The following is a 23,413-nucleotide window of genomic DNA, read 5'->3' as shown; positions in this document are numbered from 1 at the left end:
TGCCCAGTGCATTTAGCTTTAACACCAAGATGTCCTGACAAAGTGGCCGAGCCCATTTCTGCACTATTTTTATATGTTCCCTGGGAGGCTGAGTTTCCTGTCGGCCTTTCTTTTGCCATCTCTGGCCTTTCGGTGACTAAACCGGTTGCTGGCTCCATCGTAGGCTCCTCCAGCCCCTCAGGACTCTTATTTTTGGCACATCCCCTGGTGACATAACCAGAAACTCCACAGGGAGCCCTTAAAACAACCTGCCGTGTGTCGACTGAACGTCAGCAGCAGATGAGAAACATCAATATATGTTAATTCTCAGTCAACTCCCAGCGCACACAAGACAGTCAATTGAATTTCACGCCTCAGACTCATGAGCTGCTCCTGCAAAAACAGATAAAGCCTCAACTCCGTGTCCAAAACCCACCAGCCCTCATATCACACAGCCTAGTTTCACACAGTGACCTTCAAATCTCCGTCTACAAAGGCAACTTTGCTGTGTAATTACTTTGGAAAAAAAACATCTACCAGCGTCCACCCAGGAGCGGCGACTGAACAGCTGAGTTAGCCTTATCAGCTTAGCGCAGATAAGCTCCACGCTGAGCCGGACGAGGCGTTCGGGTGCCGCGGGGGGGTAACGGGGCGGCTCCTGGAGGGGGAGATACCCTCCAAAGTGCATCACCAAACTATTTTTTTGACGTTACGGATGCAGGAAGAAAAAAATCCTGCACGAGCGTCACTGGAAACCCAAAACACAGTGAAAATGTTGCTCATGTTCTGGTTTGGGATGTTTTACGCGACCTCTGGGACGAGAGAGGAATTATTGATTATGTCGTTTAGAAAACAAGTTCAAGTGTCAGTAAATCAGCGTAAACACTTTTATAAGCTGTATTCATGTCAAAATCTCTCTGTTTTATGTTTGTGATGACTCATCCTGCACCCACACATACAGAAATGTGTGCAGTCGTGTGATTCGAGGTGGTCTTGACTTTGTTAGTTTGTAGGTTAAAGCTGCTGCAGAGGGATACGGAGGGTCGGCTGCACGACATATGCCAACAAAAAAAGAAGCTCTTTTTACTGCCAGCTTGCACAGAGGAATGCACTTTCACTTTCACTGTGTGGATACAAAGATAATAAAGATTTATTGATATTGATTGACAAGTGCACTAAAGCAGACGATGCATGGCCTCGTTTATTTCTGTGGAGGACTGCATCTCTCCGTGCTGCCGAGGCTAGCTTGACTCGTCAAATCCCATCAAAAAGCAAATTAACAAACTGATTAAGTCCCTCTGGAAGTTTAAATCGCACATTTATTCTACTTTATTCGTCATTTGACTTGTATTTTGCAGGGACTTTTAATAAAAGTTAAACTCAACAGGAAAGTTGTTAGCATGCTAGCAAGCTAATTTACCCGCCCTGTCTGGAACTAATGTAGCTAACTGAGATGCTAATTCAGATATTTTAAATGTTATTATTTTTAAATATGACCACAATTTCACTGGGATTTAAGGCTTACAGCAACATTAGCATCGGGATACAAGAAAATTGTTAGCACGCTAAAAGACTAATTTGCTTCAGCTACTCTTTAGGGCACCGATGTTCTGCTTTGTTCTTGAAAATTATGGCTAACTAAGATGCTAATTCAGATATTTTCAGTTAGTACATTTTAAATATGACCACCATTTCACTGCAACTTGACACTAACATAGCCTATTCATGCTAATGGCAACATTAGCACTGGGACATAGAAAAATTGCTAGTGGGCTAATAGACTAATTTGGCTTAGCGACCACTTAGGGCACCAAGGTCATTTTCATTTTTTTTGGAGAGAAGCTCTTAAACGTTGAAGCTCTCTGAGATGCGATAAAGCCAAATATTTGTATAGCTAGGATTTGTTAAATATGAAACAGGGACTTCAGGCTAACATAGCCTCCTAATGCTAGTGACAACATTAGCATGGGGAAACGGGAAAGTTGTTAGCATGCTAAAAGACTAATTTGATATTTTTAATATTTTTTTTCAGGGGGGCATATTTTAACTTTTGGGATGCTAATTCAGATATTTTAAGATATAGTATTTTATAAAATATGACTGAGATTTTAGCATGAACATTGCAAATTAATGCTAACCATAGCTTTCACATTCAACAGGAAAATCGTTAGCATGCCAACAAGACGATTTACTAAATGTTACTGTTGGTCAGTTAGCATGCTACCATGCTAAATGTTATTTGTTAGCCAATAGCAGGCACTTCTTAACCTGTTACCAGGGCAAACTTAGCTACCAACACCAACATTTATCAAGTTCCCCACCAGTTTTGGAGATTTTAACAATGTTGGGGACTAATTTGGAAATTTTCTGAGGGATTATCTTTTAAATATAAACCCCACTGCAGTAGAATTTTAGCATAAGCATAGCATAATGCTAATGTTAGCATTCAACAGGAAAATTGCTCAGATGCTATTGTTTTTTTTAAATTTAATTACTCAAACAATTAATTGGATGATTAAACCAATAATAAAAACTGTGGTTTTATGTTATTAAATGTATTTATTTATTCATTTTTACGAGAGTCGATGTTTTTGTAGTTTTAAAGAAGTTTTTATGTGCTTGCTGACATTTTAAAAACAGGTGCCGCACGTGTACATTTCCATACAATTACATGCTACATTTTTTGACTATAATTAATAATTTTTTTAGTTTTCTTGGTTATAGAACTTTACACGAGCGTTCCTTATCTGGTCAGTTAGTGTTGTTGTTTCCTCTGCAGCGTACATGATGTTCTGGGGGTCCGACCTCGGAGCTTTAACACCCCTCAGATCGGCTTATGGGAGGCCGGGACCCTCCCCCATAATCCCCCTCAACCCCAAGCGGGACGTGGAAATGCTGCTCATCCAATTATCTCCTCTAATCAGGCCTCAAAATGCTCCATCGTTAGAATAAAACAGATAATTATTTATACACAAACTGCAGCCTTGGATGTTGCTTTTATGTTGGACGCAACCAACGTCCTCATTTCACCAGGAGCAGCTGGAGTTTGTCTCAACAGGAAGCTCAATCCAACACAAAAGAAAAGACTTCATATGTGGAACTTCATACGTGAGCAGATTTTTTGTTGCCGACGATGATAAAACGATGATGAAGGTTGGTCTTCATCATGTAAACACGTGGATCAATAACAATCTGGGGTTATTATGTCGCAACAAACAATAGATCAATGAGAATTTTGTCATTTCTCAGGTTTAAAAAAACATCCAAATATGAAGAGAACTGAACGTATTTGGCTTGTGTCGGTCTTTTTGTTATACACCATACCACACAGAGTGACAAACAAGCAGACTCATTGATTACATCACAATTAATTGATGATTAATTTGGCTCCAGTAACGATAATGTGAAAATCTGCTGCTTTTCTCTCATTAAAAATCGCTGTATGTTGAATATATTTGGATTTTTTTTGGACTGTTGATCAGAAAAAACAAGAAATTAAATAAACAAACACACATGTTTACAGTTTGTATTCCAATAAATCATCAATTATTCAATAAATCAATAAAAACCTTATTATTTATAGTCAGAATGATGCAGAACATCAGCTCTTGGTTCTTGTTTAAATCATTTGTCCTGTTAAATCTCTGACTCCTGCTTCTGTAATGTGAGAATCTGCTGCTTTTCTGTATTTTAAATCACTGTACATTGAATTGATTTGAGTTTTTTGGAGCGTTGATCAAAGAAAATAAGAGATTTAAACACATTTTCACACATTTTACAGTCTTAACTGCTCATTTCAAGCTTAATCTACAGATTATTTCTTCTAAATTCACTATGAATATTCTAATAAACCATCAATAAATCAGAAAATAAATCTTATTTATACTCATATTGATGTTTTATGTGTATAACATATGAATATATTTAATGTGCCAAATGATTAACCAGCAGATTGATTGATCATCAGAATATCGGCGGCTTCAGCCCTGATCATGATCATGAATATATTTGAGTTTTGAACTGAGAAAACAAGAAATTTAAACACGTTTACTTTCATTTTCACACATTTTTGAGTCTAAACAGTTAATTGTTAATATAATGTGCAGATTATTTGCTCAATAAACTATAAATATTCTAATAAATCAGGAGAACATGTGTTATTTACACTCATATTGATGGTTTTGGTCATTTCTCCAGCAGACACACCAACAACACAGCGAGCTGCAGCCCTGATCCTGATCATTCACTGAACTCCTGCTTCTGAAATGTGACGATCTGCTGCTTTTCTCTCATTTTTAAATCGCTGCACATGAAACATTTCCACGTTCTGGATGCAGAAAAAACAGGAATCTGGTCACGTGTGGGGCCATTTTCACACGTTTTCTTGTTGCCTAAACAACTGGATGACTGCAAATATCATCAACAGATGATTTTACAGAAGAAAACAAACAGTGAATTGATCAATTCATGTCAAATTCTGGGTTACTGTTGATGCAAAACTGCTTCATAGCGATTAAACTTGAATCTTGTTGATGATGATGATGATGATGATGAAGATGCTTCCTCGTGCCCAGCAGCTGGTGTGTGTGTGTGTGTGTGTGTGTCAGACACTGCAGTGTGTGTCTGCTGCTGCTGCTGATTTAAGTGCACTGCGCGCCTCCTACACACCGCCGGGCTGCGTCCACTTTGCGGGCTTTGAGCGGCTGGAGCGGCGCCTCCCTGCTGCTCCGCTCACATCAGGATGAAACGAGCTGCAGCGGCTTTAAACCGAGCAGGACTCACTTTATCTGCATGTGTTTTAAAAATAAAATAAAGTCTGCAGAGGTTCAGATGTTGCAGCAGGCTGTGCGGTTTGTTTGTTTGTTTGTTTGTTTGTGCGTAAACATGAAAATGTGCTGCGGTGTGGATGCGCGGAGCCTCACCAGTCAGTGTGATGTGCAGCAGGCCCGGCATGTCTGCGGCAGAGCTCCCCCTCCTCCGCTCTCTGCGCTCCGATCGCGGGTTCCAGCTGCGGCGGCGGCGGCGGCTCTCTGGATGTCGGATGTCAGCGGGACGCAGCGCGCATGGCCGCCGCCTCACAGCGTCAGTGTGCGGGTTGGACTCCCGGCAGCCTGCGGACGGATGGACTGAGGAGACAGACAGACAGACAGCCGGACGGACGGAGGGACGGACGGAGGCTGTGCGTGCAGCAGAGAGATGCGATCTGCTGCACCGAAGACGCCGGAGAGGAGCAGCGTGTGGCGGCGGCTGCTGCTGTTCCTCCTCCGGCCGCTAGAGGCCGCAGCCGCTGAGTCACTGTTGCCTTCAGGGGCGGCTCGGAAAATGAGGCTGCAAAAAAATACCACAACAGCAGCATTTAGAAACCACAGAACACACACACACATATATATATTTATATAAATAAATGAAATAATGTATATTTTTGCCGCAGAATAACCCAAATAATGTGGAAAAAAAAACCTTCATTCAGTCATTTATTCATTCATTTAAGCTTTATTTAAACAAAGAGGTCACTGCAGGTCATTGTTTCAGGCTGCTGTCAGACTTTACAGCCAGAATGACTCCCAGTCAGTGTGCTGCAGCATCATGGACATCATTCACACCTGTACACAGCTGAACACATGTGTTAGACCAGCACCCAGCGTCAGGTTTATGTCCTAAACTAGCAGCATTAGTAAATCATTTATGTTTCTGTGATGGTTGATACACCAGAATGTAGACGCTCTTTAACCCAAATTATATTTTTAATGCTAAAATCTAATTATTGTTGTTATCCATTAAGTTTCAAATTTACTCGTTTACAAAAAACCCCTGAAAATACAGTAAAGCATGTTATTATTTATGGATAAAGGTGTTAAATTCTAGTTGTTTATTTGCATTTCTGAACAGAAAAAGCAGTTTTAGTGGCTGAATGTTCGTCTCAGAGGAGCCCAGTGGCTCAGATGTGGGGATGAAAAGGTGAATTCAGTTAGAAATTCTTCATTCTGGTTCAAAACCATAAAACGTGGAGCGCTGAGAGAGAATGAAAGCTCTTCATGATGCTGGATGGTCTGTATATATATATATATATATATATATATATATATATATATATACCAGACAGCGCTTAGACAGATGGTGTAAAACATTTGTTCAGGACTTTTAGAAGAATCGGTGCCACATCCATGTTTTTCTACATACAGAATAATCTCGTGTGATTATTTTTCATATTCTAAGGAATCTGTGTGATGTCTGAATTTCTACCTGCAGAAGAATCAGAGGACTATTAACAGTTTATTTACTTATTTGTCTTTCTTTCTTTCTTTCACTGATATTTCTACATGTTGGTACCGTCCACCGTTAACGCAGACAGAACTCATCTCATCTCATCTCACATTTAGGTTTTTATTTATGATGTAGCTGAGAAGGACAATAAGAAGATGAAGGTTCCTACATGAGCACCCTGGATAAGTATAACGATAAAAACATTACAAAGTGAATTTAGTAAAAACATTTTTAAATATAAAAGCATTTAAACTGATTAATTTCTTTATGTATTAAGTTGTATTTAAGTAGTATAGGACAAAAAAAGAAAGCAACAGCTTCAGGGCATTTTTTTTTTTTTTTTTTTTTATTTGCTCCCATCTTGTTTTTCTTCACTGTGGCTCATTTTTCACAACAACATAAAGCCCTGCACCTCTATGGAAACAGAACAACCACGACTAGAAGTAGAGAGAAAAGAAATACTAATTATATCTTAAAAAAGAAGAAAAAAAGGACAAAAAGTGGAATTTCTTTGATTATTTCTTGTGCTAAAATTGGGGGGGAAAGTTGAATTACCACACCTAATTATCCACAGAAGTTATTAACAATTAATTCTACAAATAATTTTCCATTTACATTTTTTTATTTGGCTTGTTTGAGTATTTAATCTGCTAAACTGACACGAATCCAGACGCATTAGTCAAGAATCTGACGAAAAAATCAGTTTGAAGACATAAAAAATCACTATTTTGGTACCAGATGATGAACTGTTTCTCATAATTGACAGTTTAAATTAAAGTTCATTAAGTTTTCACGAGCAAAACTTGAAGATCTTCAGTCGGAGCTCAGTTCTCTTCGTCAGAAACATGTTTTATTGTGAACTTTAAATATGTCTAAGACACAAACTGGAGCCTTCTGGTGTCAAAAACATGTTTGTTTTTATTTCTCCAGGAAAATGAGACGAGCAAACGCATCAGAACAACTTTTTAAACGAAGCTACGTCACACTTGAAGAGCACTTTGGAAAGAAATTTTTATGACATGAGTCCATCCAGGCGTCAGAAACGTGAGCAGAACGACTTCCTGTGTCGTGAACGTGAAGAAACTCCTGCGTGGAGACGTTCGGCTGCTTCATCGACTTTTAGAGGCTCGTTAGAACCAGAACAAAATGAGACAACAAGTTTAACAAATACATTTATTATCAAAACAGTCAGACATGAAGGGAACAGCGACGACATTTTACAACCTCTTAAGTACTTTCATTATCTGCCATGGAGCTACCAGAACCTCTACGGCACCGAGCAGAACAGCTTCAGAACCATTAAATCATGTACATTTATTTACAACGAGCCTCAGCTGGAGGCCACGGACCCGACGACGGACCCGACGACGGACCCGACGACGGACCCGACGGCGCCTCCAGAACAAGCAGGAGAACCTCCAGAGCTGCAGCTTTTCACAGAACCTCCAACAAACGCTGCGACTTTAAGTTTCCTCGAATCGGGTCAAAGCTGCTCTTTGGACCCAAAGGTAACAACCCCACTGCTTTTACTTTCCTCCAATGACCCACTTCCTGAAATAGAGTTCACTGGTTTAGGGATGAAGGGCGACGAGGAGGACGAGGAGGAGGAGGAGGAGGAGGAGGAGGAGGAAGCTCTCAGAACTGCTGCAGGATCAGCTTCTTCTTGCCGTCGTGGTTGAACTTGTTGGAGCGGAAAAGCTCGCTGTTGTAGAACGCCGACAGGTTGTGGATGTTGATCTGCCTCGCCTGGAGGAGGAGGAAGAGGAGGAAGAGGAGGAAGAGGAGGAAGAGGAGGAGAAGGTGAGCACGTCTTAAAGGTCGTTTTTATACTTTAGCACCAACCGAAACCTAAAAACCAAACTGTGGAGCACCGACACTCGACTCAGAGCCTCAAATCAGGTCTCAGTAGAGCGACAGACCGATTTATAGTTTACAAGTTTAAATAAACTGATTTACACCAGGAGGAGGTTCGTGTTCGTTTGGCTGTTAGATAATTTGCAAACAACAATTTTAAAAGGAGACGAATTGAACCCTCTGAACACAAAAATCCAACAACAGGGAGGAAAAGTGGTCAAAATGGAATTTAAAAAAACACTTAAAAATTGCCAAAGTTATTTTGAGCAAAAAACTGAGAAGAGAAAAAAAATGTAAAAAGAAAAAATAAAATGGTACAAATTACATTTCTTTACAGCAAGAAACGTTGAGAACAGAAAAAAAATGTAAAAAAATAGAATTTAAAAAACAATATAAAACTGCCAAATTATTAAAAAAAAAAAACAAAAAAAAAAACTATGAGGACACAAAAAATAGAATTAAAAGAATTTGAAAAAATATTAAAACAATTGCTAAATTTTATTTAAAAAAAACAAACAAAAAACAGTGAGAACTAAAAAAAAAAAAACCCAGAAATAAAAGAATTTAACAAAAAAATGTAAATACCAAATTGTCAAATTACGCATTTTTTAGGGCAAAAAATTGTGAGAACACAAAAAAACGTTAAAAATAGATATTAAAATATAAAATTGCCCAAATTACAAAATTTTATTAGAACAAACTGTGAGAACAAAATATAGAATTAAAAAATGATAAAATAGTATAAAATTGGCAAAATTCGACTTTTTTTTAGAGCAAAAAAACTGAGAAGAGAAAGAAATAGTCGCATTTTTAACTCCCAACTCACAGAATGATAAATATTTCCTGTATTTACATTCATGTTTTAGCTGTTGTTCCAGCTGTTTGATGAATTATTCTGGAGCGTCTGTATGAAGCGTTTCTTCTGACTGAACTCAGCTAAAACAAAGAAAAAATAAAAATCCTCCCAAACTGATGAAGTGAAACAAAAACATCCTTCAGTCCCCGCTGTCTCGTTAGTTGGACAAATATTTCGATCATTTAGCTTTTTAACACCTCTGGAGGCTTTTCAGGAGCTTCATTAAAGCTTTAAGAGCTGCAGAGCTCCTGAAGTTTTTACCTCCTTTTGGGGCATCACGTCCCAGAAACCCTCCTACATGTGGTTATTAAGCTGAGCGTTAGCGTTGTGATGCTACTCCTGCAGCTACCAGCTAACGTGGCTCCACTGGAGGCCACGTGGTCTGCAGCTTCTAGCCTATCAGCAGCCTCAGTGGCTCTACTGGGCCCGTACCTTGTCGTGCAGGTCCTTCTCGGGGATCTCGATGGTGTCGCTCTGGATTCCGTAGCGGTTCCTCTGGTAGGCCACCTGCTCGGCCACCAGCTGCTTGAGGATGAAGAGCAGCAGCTCGTTGTTGTCGCGGCGGAAGGCCAGGTAGCGGGCGAATGTCTGGACGGAGGAGGAGGAGGAGGAGACGGGTTTAGACAAACGGCAGAGTTTCATCTGTCTGAATGAAACTCTGAACAAACAGATGAACTCTGTTGTTTACAGGCTTCACCAGGAATGTTGCTGTCAGAATAAAAGTCTCTGAATTTTTGCCACAAGTCTGTTGGTCGCAGCGGACTCACTGACGGCTTCATGGTTGCGCCAAGAAGTGCAGAATTTTTTGTTTTTTACAGAATTTGTTTAGAGTAAAAGTTGTATTTTTGGCAAATTTTTAAATAAGACACGTAAAATAATGCGATTTGGATGAAACACGATTTTAAGTTTAACTGACAGATGAGTAGTTCAAGGACGGTCTGGAAATTCAAACGCCAACAATTCTTTTTTATTTTTTTTACAGTTTGCTGTAAAAAAAAATGTTGGAATTTTGTAAACTCATCCTGCCTGTTAAACCAGCTTTGAAAAGCAACAGCCCGCCTTCAGACGGTTTCTGTTTTTATGAGTTTGCATTTTGACGAACTGATAAAAGCTAAATTAGCCGCTAGCAGCTCCAAAAAACACAAGTCACTGGACTGTGATTTATTGACACCGGATCTGAAAACGTGGACCCGTGTTGGGGTTCAGCTCCGAGTCGGGCCACCGACCTTCCTCATGCTCCTCATGACGCTGAACTTCTGCGTGTCGATGAAGCTCTCCAGCATCACCCTGATGGCCATGTTCACGTCGTCCTCCAGCACGTAGTCCCTCAGGTGCATCTTGGCGTGGGCCTCGGCCATCCGGATCATGGACTCGATGTGGCGCACCGTGATGGGGATGCTGCCGGTGGCCTGAGAGGACGATCGAGGTGTTAATCACCAAATTCCTGATGCTGCTGTTATGTGATTATGAGGTCTGATGGAGCTTTCTGAGGATTTCTGATCATGTTTGAGGTGCGACTGAAGGCTCACCATCGACTCTTTGCGCAGGTCGCTGTAGATCCGAGCCACCTTGTCCTGGTCCATCTGGTTCAGTTTGGGATGGACCTGCACACGAACAAACAGTTAGGCTAAAAAATACTTCAAGTTCAAACGCGTTCGTTCATTTTACGGAAGACGGATGAGAAAAACTGGAAATTTAAGGCTTTTATTTTGAGTAGTTCCTGAGATTCAAACGTTCTCAAATTTTAATGCGTGGAGAAAAAAAAGTGCTAAAAGTAGGTCGAAGGATAATTTAATTTAAAACAAACGATGTTTATCTTGGAAAGTATTTGACAAATGAAGCTAAAATTTCAGTTTTCTTTATAAATATTCAGAGTTTATGCTCTAAAAAAGATTTAAAAACTAAAAAAAGAGGCTAAAATGTGATTTTAAAAGCTTTTGTCTGGACTTATAGTTAACTTTGGTCGATTAAAGTAGAAATGATCTCATATTTATTAAATGTTTAGAGTCTGAAGCGGCAGGTTTCAGATCCCACCGCCCCGCCGAACACTGAGCGCGCTCCGTACCCGCTCCTTGGCGTAGATGATGTACTTCCTGAGCAGCTCCTGAGGAATCGGCGGCACGTCGGTGGAGTTGGGCAGAACCACCTCCTCCAAGGCCACACCCCCTTCCTTGTTGCCGGGGTGATGCTTGATGTGGGAGCCGACCACGAAGCGGGCCAGCATCTCGTCCTGCTCACGAAAAAAGAAAACAGAGCTGCAGCAGTCTGGTACCGGAGTCCAAACCCAATCTGACTCTGGGTCTGTGTGCTGCTTTGAGAGTTCTGTGGTTCTACGGTGTTTAAACACAAATTAAAATGTTTGTTCTGCACAAAGTTTCTGGTAGAACTTCCTGTTTTCTTCTTGCTTCTGCTCTGAAATGATCTCAAACAGGCTTCATTCAGTCACTTCTTTATCATTAAAATGTGAATTTGAGCAGCAAAAACAAACCAGAATCCAACCAGAACACCTATTTTTAGTTATTTTATTGTGATTTTATTCAGATTTCTCTTTTATTTACAGCGTTTACGTCGTATGAGGTGCTTTTTATAGATGTGCAGCTGCTTTAAATGTGATTTATTAAACAAATATGACTGAAAACCTCATTTTTGTTGTCTAATAATGCCAAAAACAGCCTGATAACCTCAGCTTTAATGCATGAACAGCTCATTTCAAGGCGTTTATGACTAACACTCGACTGTTTGCATCACATTTTACAGTAAATGCACAAATTTAGAAGTCAAACGTCACCACCGTTTGGTTTTTAAGCCAAATTTAGAACCAGATTAGTCAGATTTGGAGCCAAAAAGCAGCATTAAAGGTGATAAAACCACTAAATTAACACCAACGGAGGCAGAAAAAGACGATTTAATCCTCATTAGTTGCTGTTATTTGAACTAAACCTGCCGTCTCCGGTGCGTTCAGGCTGCAGGAAGGTGTTTGTGGGTTTACCTGAACCGGGTCGACGGTGTCCCGGACGACGCACAGCACGTCGAAACGCGACACGATGGGTTCCGTCAGATCCACGTTCTCGGCGAAGGTCAGTGACGGATCGTAGCGGCCGCCTGCAGGAGGACGGAGAGCAGAAGAAAAGTCACTTCCTGTTGATTTCAGAGCAGCTGGAGGCGTCTTTACTCGATCCAGGATCTTTAGAAACTGAACTAAAAGGAGCAAAAACTGTTCAAAAACAACTTTACTGGCTGCTAACGGAGGATGAATCCTCCAGAACCCGACAGTAAAGCTGCCAAACTTTGCTCCGGTTACGGTTTTTACCCCCCGGCGGCTTTTCTTCTTCTTTCTTTTTTTTTTATGACAGTTTAATCGTATTAATCACTGGTTCTGTTGGTCCAGACATCATGTAATCCAGCTCAGTCTGAGTTCATTTTTGTTTTGTCGTATTTGTCATCAGTTAAAGTCGTTTTTTTTTGTTTTGGATTTAAAAAACAACAACATCTGGACGGTTTTAGCTTCATTAATTCATGAGTCTAACATTTCTGGGCTTTTTTCTTTTAAATTAAATTAAATTTGCTCATTTTTCTTCTCTTTTACTCTTTAGTTATGCATTTATTTATCATTAATGCTTAATTCCGTCTTTATTTTCCATCAGTTGAAGCCGTTTTATCCGATTCGGTCATAAAATATGCACATCTGGACAGTTTTAGATATTTATTTCTGAATATAAATGGATTATTTTAACATTTTATATTTTATTTGAGCCTCTTTTTCCTTTAAACTTAAATTTTTCGTGCCGTTGTGGCTCAAAAGCAGCAGCGAAACTCGACATTTACAGCATGAACAGTTCAGTATTTATATTTTAAATCGACATTTTCTCGCTTTAAATCATTTAAAACTCATTTTGATGAGTTGATAACTTACTTTTACTTATTTTTTTAAGCCTCATCTGAATTTTTAACCAGTTAAAGCTGTTTTTATCTAATTTGGAAATAAAAAAATCTTCTTTTTTTAATTCTTACAGGCTCTTTTTTTAGGATAATTTTACAGCTGGTTCAGTTATAGATCCACAACTTTGTCATGTGAAGTTGTTTCTGGGCCCTAAACCCACCGATGGGGTTGGAGGCGGCGATGACGGTGCATCTGGCCTGCAGCGAGGTGACGATGCCGGCCTTGGAGATGGAGATGCTCTGCTGCTCCATGGCCTCGTGGATGCTCGTCCGGTCGGCGTCGTTCATCTGCAGCGAAAACAAAAACCCGCGTTTAGATTTTTAAGCGTCAGATGAAGAAGCCGACGTCCGCTAGAGGAGGCGTGAACCGACCTTATCGAACTCGTCGATCAGGCAGACCCCGCGGTCGGCCAGCACCAGCGCTCCGGCCTCCAGCGTCCACTCGCGGCTCACCGGGTGTCTCTGGACGTAGGCGGTCAGACCGACGGCCGAGGCGCCCTGGCCGGTGGTGAAGACGGCGCGACTCGCCACCTTCTCCACGTACCTGCAGAGGAAACGTTCATGAGCCTCGTTTGTTCTGCATTTCTTCACCATTAGAGCCTCTCAGGTCGACCAAATCCTCCTTCTCCACTCATATTATCACAAACTAACCCAAAGATCTGCGACTTTTAGCTGCTCTGATGCTTATTTTAGACATTAATCCTACAAGATGCCATCCCATAATATTATTTATATACAATACTTATACTCTCATGCACAGCGCAGCTTGTTTTTAACTGTATAATGAACATAAAAGTAAATATTTGCCCACATTCCATTTCATTAAACTGTATTTTTGATGCTTTTTTTTTAAACGCATGGCACTAATACTTGATAAAAACGTCTCTCAGTTCCTCTGTGTGTCCTGTTTGTACACAGAAATGGACAATAAAACTCTTCTTTTCTATTCTATATATAAATAAATGTAAGTTTTTAGCCTTTTATTGAGCAAAAATATAAATAAATCTGATTTGATGAAGCCTTTAAACCCTAAAACCCACTTCGAAGTGTAAAAGGCATGTTTTGTTTAAAAATACAAAAAAAATCTGCAAAAATTAACCCTTTGCTGTAACTAGACTCTGCAAAAAAATAAAAAAATTTTGCTCTCTTTGATGCATCCATGAAGCCTTCAGTGACTCAGCTGGGACCAACGGTGACATGGCAAAAATTCACTGACTTTGGGCTGAACTGCAGGACGTGTTTGCTCAGAGCAGAGAGGAGACGAGTCGATAAACTAATTAAAAATGTAAATAATTAAATATTTAAATTATGTGGAGCCGACGTTTTAGTTTCTGCTGTTGGTGACACGTGTCGGTTCCACTGTTTGTTTGATTTTTGCAAAGGAATGATCAGTATATAATGTGTCCGGATCAGAGTCGACCTGCTGCTGCTAGGAGTGGATCACGTTCTGGACTCGACACGTACTTGAGGAACTGGGACTTGGCCGTCCCCGGGTCTCCACACAGCAGCACGTTGATGTCCCCGCGGACCTTATGTTTCCCACCTGGAGGAGAGAGAATGGAGGAGTTTGTTATAACCACAGAGCGAGGAGGAGGAGGAGGAGGAGGAGCGTCAATCCTTCAGAACCAGAGTCAGTACCGGGGTTCTTGGGTTCTCCTCCGAACAGCGACAGGGCCAGCGCTCGCTTGATGTCCTCGTGGCCGTAGATGGACGGAGCCATGCTGGCGAAGATCTGCACGGGACAGAAAACCGGTCAGAGAGTCGGACAGCGCCCTCTGGTGGACGTCTGGACCAATAACCATCTTATCTCATTTATTTTTATTTATTTAATACAAATTTCATTTGAATTCTCTTGAAACCAAATTTTTCTAAATGCGCAACTTCAGTTATTTCAAATTTTTTGAAAAAAGAAAAAGTTAATATAATTCATTTCAACTTAACAGAATGTAGTTTTTGATTTGCTTAATTGTTTTTAATGTATTTTAATGTTTTTTTTTTTTTTAAATTTAATACAAATCTCATTTGAATTTTCCTTTTTTAATAATTTTATTAAATCCATTTTACCTTTAAAGAATGTATTTTATTTTTGATTTATTTAAAAAAAAATTTTTTTTAAAGCATTTTAATTTGCTATATTTAGTTTATACAACAGTCATTTAAATTTTCCTAAAACTAAAATTGGATATAAAGACATTTAATTCACTGAATCTTTTGTTTAAAAACGGGGGAAAAAAGAAAAAAGAAACACTAAATATTGTCCGACTGACTTCTTATTCTCATATTTTTGGGGACTTTTGATCTTCAGAAGACACGATCTGATGAAGATTTTCTCTGTATTTACAACAACTAAACCACCTGCAGTCTAGACCTCCCTCCTGTTTGAACCCTTGAGGTGAACCTGAATGCACCGCGTCAACTCCTCACCCGCTCTCCGATGCGCTCGTCCTTGGACAGCGCCACGATGGCCTTCACGTCCTCGTCCGTCAGCTCGGCCACGGCCACGCCCTCGTCCCGCCGCGTGACGTGATTGGCCAGGATGACGGTGGCGAACACGGGGAAGCCGTTGGCCACGTTCAGGGAACCGTCGTAGTTGTTGTGGTAGATGCCCGTCAGCTCCTGACGCACAGAAAATAAAAGGAATAAAATTAAAATTAGGATTCAGCGACAAATTAAACATCTGGTGACGCTGCAGGAACACAGAAGATCAGCTCCTCTTTACTATCCGGTCATAAACCACACGTCTGATTTAGAAGATTTATTGATTAGAGCTTCTACACTGTCTGAACTTTTACCTTTAAATTGAATAATGGAGCCAAAACATCATTTAGAAGCATCTTAATCTTAAAGGAACGCTTTAGAACACACAGCCTGCATCGAAAATGTAAATGTAAATATATTTAAATGTGTTTTCTTGAATATAAATAATTGTTTTGCTTAAAGAAAACTAAATGGAAGTGGAGCTACTTGGCGAAACACTTCTACTGTTCAGAACATGGACTCACGATCTCGTCGCCGGGCTTGCAGCTGTCCACCAGGTCGGCCAGCAGGATGGCGTCTTTGGAGCGCGGGAGGCGACCGGCGGCCACTTTGCCGGGACTCTCCTGGAGGGTGATCCTCTGGTAGTTCTGGTACACCGTCTGCAGGACGACAACCCCGGTTAAACTCACAGAGAAGCACTCAGACGCTCCGTAGTCAGACAAGCAGAGGTGTTTAAAACCAAATGAAGCATGTTGTCTTAAAAATAAATTCTTTCTAAAAACAAAAAAAAAAATCGCCTAAATTCCACCTTTCATCAGAGCCACAAACTACAAAAACAGATTTATTTCTCATAATTTAATCTTTCAAACAGTCTTAACTCTGATCATCTGTGACTTACGGTTCAATCGGGTAAAATAATCAAACTTCAGCTTACAATTGTGACATTTCATCGAAAATCCCTTTATTCTACACGTCTAGGTTAGAAAAAAAAAAACCCTTTATTCTACACGTCTAGGTTAGAAAAAAAAAAAATCACCAACCCGCCTCACTGGTTCCCCAAACCCTCCTCACTGGTTCCCTAAACCCTCCTCAGCGGTTCCCTAAACCCGCCTCACCTCCTCCATGTTGATCTCGAAGGGCCCCAGCGACTGGCACTCGGGACACGAGCCCGGCTTCACCTCCTGGTTCTGGGACTGGAAGAAGGGCCCGAGCACGAAGCTGCACTTGTTGCAGTTGTACTTGACCATGCCGAGCTGCGGCAGGACGCCGGTGCAGCTGCTCACCACGCCGCTGGTCCGGATCAGCTGGTTCAGGTGTAGCTGCCTGCAGAGCACAAGGAGAAGCTGTTGGAGGTTCCTGGTTCTAAAGTCCACCTCGGGGACGTGAACGTGGCGTCGTACCTGAGCGAGCGGATCTCCTCGACCAGCGGCAGGTTGCAGATGCGGACGTGGATCTCGTGGGCGATGCGGTCGTATTTGGGGTACATGGCCAGAACCACTTCTTTAGCTGCTTCGTCAAAGACCTGAACAGGAAGCAGAGACGTTAGAACAGGTCCTGGTCTGGTTCTGCAGAAGTCACGTTCAAATTTAACACAATAAATTAACAATAAAACCGTCTGGACTACCAGCAGCTTCTGGGCTTTTTTATTTGCCTGTCTTTGCTCCACTCAATAAAAATAAAACATAATAAAAATAAAAATAATCAGAGCATTTAAAAAATAAAAATAAATGAAGGAACGAGAAATAAAATGTGTTTCCGTCTCATTTTCACAGCAAAATCCTACGTATTCTCCACAGGTGATACCAGTAATTAGCTACAATAACTAACTATAACTAGTTTTTATACATCTCCATACTATGGAGTAGTGAGAGTGCCAAATTACAAAATTAAAAAAAAAAACAAACAAAAAAACAATTACAAATTAAAAAAATAAATAAACAAATAAATTCTTATTATTTTATTTATCTTTATATTTCTACTTTTAGTAGCCTTTATGTTTTATTTTATTTATTCTTTATTTTTTATGATTTATTTTTTTTATGTGGCGCTCTCACTCCTCCATACCTATCTGCTCTATGTTAACATTTCCTGCAGTTCAGTTCCAAAAAGTTGCTGAATTTTTGCCACGTGACCGTTGCTCACAGCTCCATCAGTTGTGGCTTCATGGGTGCACCGAGGAATGCAGAATTTTTATATTTTTACAGATTATAGTTCGTGCGAACGCTTTATTTTTAGCAATTTTTTTAAATGAGACATGTAGAATGAATGTGAATTTAACTAAATGTCACAATTTAATGCTCAGATTTGGATAATTTTCCCAGTGAAGCACAAAGTGACAGAAATATTGTTCAAAAAAAGTTAGAAAGTTAAAAATGTTACAATTATTTCTGTTTTTACAGTTTCTAAATCTGATAAATGGTGTAATTTTGGTGATTTTTAAACAAAACATCAGTCGCTCAAACCTGCCGACAGGTTTCTGGAGTTGATTTCTTACAGGTTGACACAGAATCTCAAACTTTAAGGCTTTTAGTAATAAAAATAAAATTTAAAATCTAACAGGATGGCTTAAGAAGTCAAAGCAGACTCACCTTTAACATCTCGGTCGGAGCTTCTGGGAGGAAATAAGCCAGAACGTGTTCTCTGGCGGCGAGGTCTTCGTAGTTCACCACCAGACTCTCCTTGTTCTCTGCAAACAGACACTCAGTCAGTTAACGAGTTCTTCGCCTCTACGGGTTCAAACAGTCGATCAGAAGCTCGTCTACCTTTGCACATGTCGCTGATCTTCTCCTTGAACACGTTGTGGCCGTTCTCGTCCACGTGGGTTCTCAGGAAGTTCTTGAAGCGGTTGTAGATCTCGAGGCGAGGCGCCGCCATGGACACCCACTCCCTGACGGTGTGGCCCTGCAGACGGACGGGTCAGAAGTTAGAGAGAGAGACCAGGTCCACCACGGGGCAGCAGAGCCTCTTCATCAACCAACCAACCTTCATGTCCTCCAGGTTCTCGATGCTCTCGATCATCTCCTCCTCGTCTCCGTCGGCGACGCCCTCCGCCGCCCGCTCGGCCAGTCGACGCCGCCGGGCGGCCGGACGCTCATCGTCCTCGTCTTCGCTGTCTGGAAACCAGCAAAACCAGTTATTCACCCAGTTACTGTTTTTTAGCCCATGTTTGTTCACATTTTGACAGAGTGACTTTAAAAACACAGTTAGCAGAAAAATCGGTGGAGTTTCAGACGTTTATTAACCCCGAAACAACAAAAACAGGTCCTTAGGTTTGAAAGGCATGTCGTCTATTTAAAAAAACTTAAAAATTAAACCATTTGTCAGAGCCAGAAACTATAAAAATAAAAACAAGTTGTCAGATTTTCACTTTTAAGGCTTCACATCTATAACATTCTGTTCAGAAACATCACCAAACCAAAGCTTAAACAGCAACGTTCCATTAAAATCCATTTATGTCTACTTTTGTCTTTAAAAAATTTGCCAAAAAAAACCCCATTTGCTTCAACCAGATTCTGCCAAAAACAAATAATTCTGCTCTCCTCGATGCAGCCGTGAAGCCACGAGTGACTCACCTGCGACGAACGGTAAATTAAAAATAATTCTGTGACTTTCTGTTCAGAAATGTCACCAAACCAAAGCTTTAACAGCAACATTCTATTAAAATTAATTTAATTCTTTTCTCTTTAAAAAAATTCACCAAAAAAAAAACATTTGCTTTAACCAGATTCTACAAAAAACAAATAATTCTGCTCTACTTGATGCAGCCGTGAAGCTATGAGTGACTCATTTGGAACGAACAGAAAGTTTAAAATAATTCAGTGACTTTTCAGCTGAACTGCAGGCTGCTTATACAGACAGGAGGCAGGAATAGAAATAAATTAGACATTTAAGCAGTAAAATATTTATCATATATACAGTTATATTTTGTGCTGGTAACACCCATGGACACTTGGAATCTTTTTTTTTTTTTTTTACAATTTCTATAAAATAAATGCATAAAAATATTTTCAACTTTTGGTGCTTTTTTAATTAATTGTCTTTTTTGTTTGTTTGTTTGTTTTATTTTACTGTGTCATTCTGCACAGAAGACATTTTTAAAGTCTCTCTGGTTCTCGTCCTGGTTGTTCTGTTTCCACTGAGCTGCAGGATTTTATATTGAAGTGAAAAATGAGCCACAGTGAAGAAAAATGTCAAAAAATTAAATATATTCTCTGGCGAATTTTGCAGCTTATTTCATTCTGATGTCTAATGTGAAGCTCAGAGACGTTGGCGTTTACGAGGCGACAACTCGTTCGTCGCGTCTTAACTAAGAAGCAGCAGCTTAATGAACCTGCGAGCGTCTGACGGCGCGTCGCTGCGAAAATTAACTTCCTGCTGCTCGAACAGCGGCGAGCGTCTGTTCGCTTCAGCGTCCGACGGTTTGGATCGAAGGTAAAACTTTACTGATCCCAGAAGCCACATCTGGAGCCAGATGTTGCTCAAAAAAAAACAAACTAAAACGACACAACATGAGAATAAACGCAGAGAAAAGTGGATTAAACTGTGCAGCTTCTTCATAATATGTGGTTAAAGGTGAGACTTTTTTAAAGCAAATTAATTTTTCTTTTGTGTCGAATCATTTTAGCTTTAACTGCTCTGGAACATCTTATAATAGCTGCAGTTTAGATGTTAAATTTCAGACTTTTTAGGAGATTTTTAAAGACGTTAAATCGACAAAATGTGAATAAAAGTTGTGCTTTTTTACTGAAGCAGCAGCGAGTTTATAAATCTGATATAAAGATCTCTACCTCTGATCGTTTAAGACGTTTTTCTCTAATTTTTTATTGTTTTTTTTTTTTAGAAGAATCGCTCTCTTTAGATTCTCTTATTAACCTTAAAGCAGCTTTTAACTCCACCTGAGCAGAGAATTAGATCTGTACACAAAGTTAAAAGAAGCATAAGTGAAATAAAAAGCAGATAAAAGGAGTTTTATTGACAATATTTGGTGAATAATCTCTAAAAGTTTTCAGATTTTTTTTCTCAGATTAAAGTTCTCATTAAAAACACCAATAAGAGCAACATCCTGCATCTCTAGCTGCAGATTTATGACTTCAAAACATTTTAAAATGCACAAATAAAACAGATAAACCTCATTTGCTGCATCTCCAGCACCATTAAAGATGAATTTAGAGAGTTAAGAGTCAGTTTTGATGCCAATTTAAGACTTTAATGCTGCACAAGGCTTTTTTTTGGCACCATTTTGCATCCCTGTTCGACTGAAATTAAAGGTTTAAGAGGAAGAACTTTAGTTTCCTCATTTACTGTTTAACTTATTGGTAGCACCTGACGCTTTAATGTGCATTTTCTACTTTGGTGTGTTCGTCTAACGTCTTATTTATTCATATTCAGTCTTTCTGCAGAGTTCCTCCTGTAGGGATCATAAATTCTTCCTGTTCTGCCCTAAACAACAGCTTCCTTTAACAAAATAAAAGCGCATCAGGTATAAACAAGTTCCTGCCTCCTGCCCAGACTCAAACATCTCGACTAAAACCTTATAGAAAACAGAAACCAGATCCACGTTTAGTTCCTCCAGCTTGTGTCCTTACCGTAGAGCAGCCCCCTCCTCAGCCTCCCGCTGACCCCCTGCTCCCGGTCCCTCCTCCTCATCGCCTCCTCGGCGGCGGCCCGAGCTCCGGGCGACAGCTCCGACAGGTCCTCGTCGTCCAGGTCCAGACCCTCGGCCTCGTACTGGTCCAGAGCCGGGATGGCCCGGTAGTCCCTGAGCGGAGAGAGACGGCGTTAGGCGGCTCTGAGGCGCACACAGCCTGAGCGGGTTCGGGTCACTCGGGCTCACCTCTCCATCCCGTCTCCGATCAGCTCCTCCCCGTCCCCGTCCTCCTCCTCCTCGCCGGGCAGCGGGCCGTCGCCCAGCAGGCCCTCGGACTCGTCCTCGAAGGGGGGCAGGTCTCGGCCGGGGCTGGAGGCCAGGTCTCCGCGGCGGGAGGGTCGGCTGGGGCTGGTGGCCATGTGGAACGACTCGGAGGAATCCTGACGGGGACATGAGGGGAAGTCCGGGTTAGAGTGTTTGTAAGAAGCTCAAAGTTTGGTTCTATCTGTAGAACTGATGAGCAGCGAATCAGAACCAAACTGAATTATTAATATAAAGATATAGACGTTTATAGTTTTACAAAATGACCCAAAACTCCCTCAGAGCTGCAGAAAATAATCAATCAGGTCTAAAAAATCATTTTATTCTTTTAATAATCGACTAACTTTTGTGACGTTGCTGAAGCTTCGTTAGTTTTTGTCCAAATTTAATGATTAAATATCCTCTGTAATGAATACCAACAGGTTTTCTAATCTGTGTTTTTAGCAGCAGAATAAACTGAAAAGTCATCATCAGTGTGTTGTTGTTTTATTTACAGAAAAAGTTCACATTTTAGAAGCTGGGAGAGGAAATTTAAACGATTATTTCTTGAGACAATTAAATCAAAACATCAAACTTAGATAAGATCGAAGGATTGAGGTTGAATAAACATCTTTATATATTAAAAAGACTGCAAAAAACCCCAATAATGCTCAGTTAAATGTCAAAGAGAAAGAAAATCTGAAAATATTCACTTTTTCTTTTCTTAAAATGACCAAAGCTTTACTCCTGTTTTGTCATGAAAGCAGAGCTGCCATTTTAAAATGTTTTATTATCGTTATTATTAATGTTTTAGGTTTAAATTTTAGTTTGTTTTTAGTTAATCCTGAACATTAACTCTGTAAAACTGACTTGGCAGCAAATCAGGACAAAAAAAACAACAACATATTTTGTGTTTTTTGCTGAAGTTTGTCGTTGTTTTTATGCACAAATACAGAAAATATTCACATTTCAGGTGGAATCAGACAATTTAAACCTTTTTTCTTCTTCTTTAAAAACCTGTTAAACATCCTAACAGACCTTTAGATGTATTTATCCTTCATGAAGCAGCAGTGACGGCCCTGAACGCACCTCCTCAGCATCAACTGACTCACTGTCTGCAGCTCCAAACAAAACAGGACTGACACGTTGGGGATTTTTAGAGGAAATAAAGTCCAAATTCTCTCATTCCAGCTTCTTAAAATGCAAACAAATGTTCATTTTTTTGCATTTTAATGAGAGAAAACCTGAATGTCTTTGTTTTGTGGACCAGAAGTCGACATTAAACGCATCAGATGGATCAGATAAATGATAATAAAACAGTTAAAGCACATTATTTATGTGAGAAACGCATCAAAAAGTGAGTTTAATGCTCACTGATGAAGCCAGCTGAACACACAGACGGTTTTCTCTCCATCAGAGCCACAGAGGATCTGCTGGAGGATCTGCTGGAGGCCACATGGCGGCTCAGCTTCACTCAGCAGGAAACAAAACCCTGAACTAAACCCAGAATTCATCCCGCAGCCTAAAATCAGACTATTAGAGACAAAACCTGCTAAAGTCGGTGAATATTCCAGCTTTAAATCAGAATAACTGTGCAGCTGAACCCTGAACGAGGAGCCTCGAGTCTTTGTTGTGAAGCTAAAACTCAGTTTGCGGTAAAAACCCGCCGCTACAGAATCAAAACCGGCTTTAATTAACCTCCTGCTCCGTCTGCGGGTCATTTCAACCCGGTTCGGTTCGGTTCTTATCGCCTGAACTCACCGCCATCGCTGGTCTTGTGTCTCTTGTTGCTCCTTCGGATCAAACTGCTGCTTCTTCTCTTTCCGGCTCCGGAGTCGCTTTTCGCGCGAAACCACCACGTGACAGTGAAAGCCCGCGAAAAGTCATGAATATTCCAACAGGCGGGTGACGTCCCGCCCTGTGATTGGCTGGTCCGTTCCGCCGAGGCGGGGTCTCTCGCTGCGGGGTGCGTTCGGTTCGTTCACCGGACTCGGGGCGGCTGCAGAGGTTCCGACTGTGGTGGTTTGAGACGGTTCAGGCTGAGGAGGGAAACAAACGCACCTCCGGTCTGAGCGCCGGGCGGGGGCGGAGTCTGTGACGTGTGAGGCTTTTCCCGGGAAAATTTGGTGCCGCGTTCAAGTCCGCGTCAGTCTGCT

The 23,413-nt window shown here is 40.7% G+C and overlaps 1 protein-coding gene across 1 annotated transcript; it reads right to left on the bottom strand.

The window, feature by feature from the left end:
* Nucleotides 1–7,402: 7,402 nt before the first annotated feature.
* Nucleotides 7,403–21,376, bottom strand: mcm2 (minichromosome maintenance complex component 2). The gene is made up of 19 exons (XM_008295835.1): nucleotides 21,204–21,376; nucleotides 20,956–21,128; nucleotides 18,353–18,483; nucleotides 18,133–18,271; nucleotides 17,959–18,056; nucleotides 16,771–16,892; nucleotides 16,486–16,693; nucleotides 15,895–16,029; nucleotides 15,317–15,508; nucleotides 14,531–14,624; nucleotides 14,357–14,435; nucleotides 13,265–13,436; nucleotides 13,054–13,180; nucleotides 11,943–12,055; nucleotides 11,019–11,183; nucleotides 10,483–10,557; nucleotides 10,180–10,362; nucleotides 9,386–9,541; nucleotides 7,403–7,989 (listed from the first exon to the last, which is right to left on the bottom strand). Exons 1-19 carry the CDS (start codon nucleotides 21,374–21,376, stop codon nucleotides 7,879–7,881), a joined length of 2,646 nt encoding a protein of 881 aa, XP_008294057.1. The 3' UTR covers nucleotides 7,403–7,878.
* Nucleotides 21,377–23,413: the final 2,037 nt, after the last annotated feature.

Source organism: Stegastes partitus, unplaced genomic scaffold (assembly GCF_000690725.1).
Source record: "Stegastes partitus isolate 25-593 unplaced genomic scaffold, Stegastes_partitus-1.0.2 Scaffold1079, whole genome shotgun sequence".
Taxonomy (NCBI): domain Eukaryota; kingdom Metazoa; phylum Chordata; class Actinopteri; family Pomacentridae; genus Stegastes; species Stegastes partitus.
The sequence above is the reverse complement of the archived record's forward strand: the minus strand, read 5'-3'. Positions and strand labels throughout refer to the sequence as shown.